Source organism: Hevea brasiliensis, chromosome 1 (assembly GCF_030052815.1).
Source record: "Hevea brasiliensis isolate MT/VB/25A 57/8 chromosome 1, ASM3005281v1, whole genome shotgun sequence".
NCBI classification, from domain to species: Eukaryota; Viridiplantae; Streptophyta; class Magnoliopsida; order Malpighiales; family Euphorbiaceae; genus Hevea; species Hevea brasiliensis.
In genome coordinates, this window is record NC_079493.1 from 7,419,530 (window position 1) to 7,421,323 (window position 1,794).

The 1,794-nt window shown below is 31.9% G+C and overlaps 1 protein-coding gene across 1 annotated transcript; it reads left to right on the plus strand.

Annotated features, from left to right (window-relative positions):
- The first annotated feature begins 753 nt into the window (after window positions 1-753).
- On the plus strand, window positions 754-1,586 carry LOC110653162 (uncharacterized). Its single transcript, XM_058152558.1, has 2 exons — window positions 754-1,480; window positions 1,579-1,586. Exons 1-2 carry the CDS (start codon window positions 754-756, stop codon window positions 1,584-1,586), a joined length of 735 nt encoding a protein of 244 aa, XP_058008541.1.
- The last annotated feature ends 208 nt before the right edge of the window (window positions 1,587-1,794 follow it).

Sequence of the window (1,794 nt, forward strand, 5' to 3'; positions counted from 1 at the left end):
TTCAATAGGCGTTTTTAATATATATAATTAAATTTATGTAAGCTTAAACTACCATTTACCATTTGTTATGCTCTATATATTTTAATAATTTTTAAAATTTTCTTATGGTAAATTTAATGACAAGACAATAACTGTATTATTATTATTATTATTTACTTTCTTCCATATTTTTGCTCGATAAATTTGATTCTTTCGACGTAATTGCATTGATTGAAATATCTATCATCATTTTGCCACTCATATAGTTTTTTAACAATATCAAACTATAAGACCAAATATTTATGTTAAATCTGTTTATAATATTTAAGTTAAAAAATTTAAAAAATATATATATAAAAATCTTGCTTGAGCTTTAAAAAATAATGACAAATTAATTATAATTATTTAAATATTAATTAATTGTATTAAAAAACTAAAATTTTGCTAAATAAAAATGGAAGTAAAATTTTTAAGTGGATAAAATTCATGAGTGGAACTCTTTGGCATCATATATGGAAAAGCTATTTTCAAACTCCGAAGATTCTTTTGAGGACCCAAGAAGTTGCTCTGCTCCTTCTGCTAATTAATTCATGAGTATAACTCTTTGGCATCATATGGGAAAAAAAACTAACTCTGAAGACTTCTGTGAGGACCCGAGAAATTGCTCTGCTCCTTCTGTGTCAAAGTAGAAGCATTATCTGTATGTAAGTGATCTCTGTGTCACTGGTTGATCGTCTCTCTCTCTCTCTCTCTCCCTTTCTGTCAGCTCACAGAATGATTTGTAGTCGAAGGATCCTTTTTGCTGGATATGCAGCTCTTCTTTTTCTGGTGCTGATTCTCCAAGGTTGCTACGCTAGAACAAGCAACAACTGCACCACATCTTGTGGCAATATCCACAACATTAGCTACCCTTTTCGATTGAAAACCGATCCTGAAAGCTGCGGCCACAAAGAGTATGAACTTACTTGTGAAAACAACCTTCCAGTAGCATACTTGGATTCGGCAAAATATTACGTTGAGTCTATCAATTACAATAACTACACAATTCGAGTGGTGGATGCCGGTGTCCAAAAGGATAATTGCTCCTCCATCCCTCGCCATTCTTTGAATACATTCTATAACAGTTATTGGGAAATTCCATACTTCGGTTGGCCACAAGTAGTCTCCTATGAGAAGGAATACTATCAGAGCTTAATTTTCGTAAACTGTGAAGATCAAGTACAGAGTTCTCCACTTTATGTGGATGCTTCTTCTTGCATCAATAATTCTGGTCATTGGTATGTAATGGTTGGGTCCACAAATTTATCGGATTTGGCGGACTCGTGCCGAATAGAGCAGATAGCTATGACATCTATAATGCCGAAAGAAGTGAAGAACATTTCATATAAGGATCTTCACCGCATTATGTCATACGGATTTGAGCTTTCATGGTTTTACGGTTGCTGTGACAACTATAAGGAAAACCTCTGCAACCTACCGGATTATTTCATGAGCTATTGCGGTACGTCGTTTTTTCATAGCCTCTTAAATTTGATACTCAAATTTTGATATTCATATCAATTTAGATTGTGTTTTTGAGGTTGTGAGGTTGCAATTTAGAATCTTAATAGGTTTTAAGGCTTATTTGATTGAACAATAACTTTAGCAGCCTACTGTTAGTGGCTAACTATTACAGCTAACTGCTTACAATCAATGATTATTATTAATTATCAAATATCTTTTCCATAATTTAAATTATTTAAATTTTTTTACACGTTAGTCTTATCATTCTAAATGCTATATATAAATTTTAATGTTTGAAATCAAATTAGTATA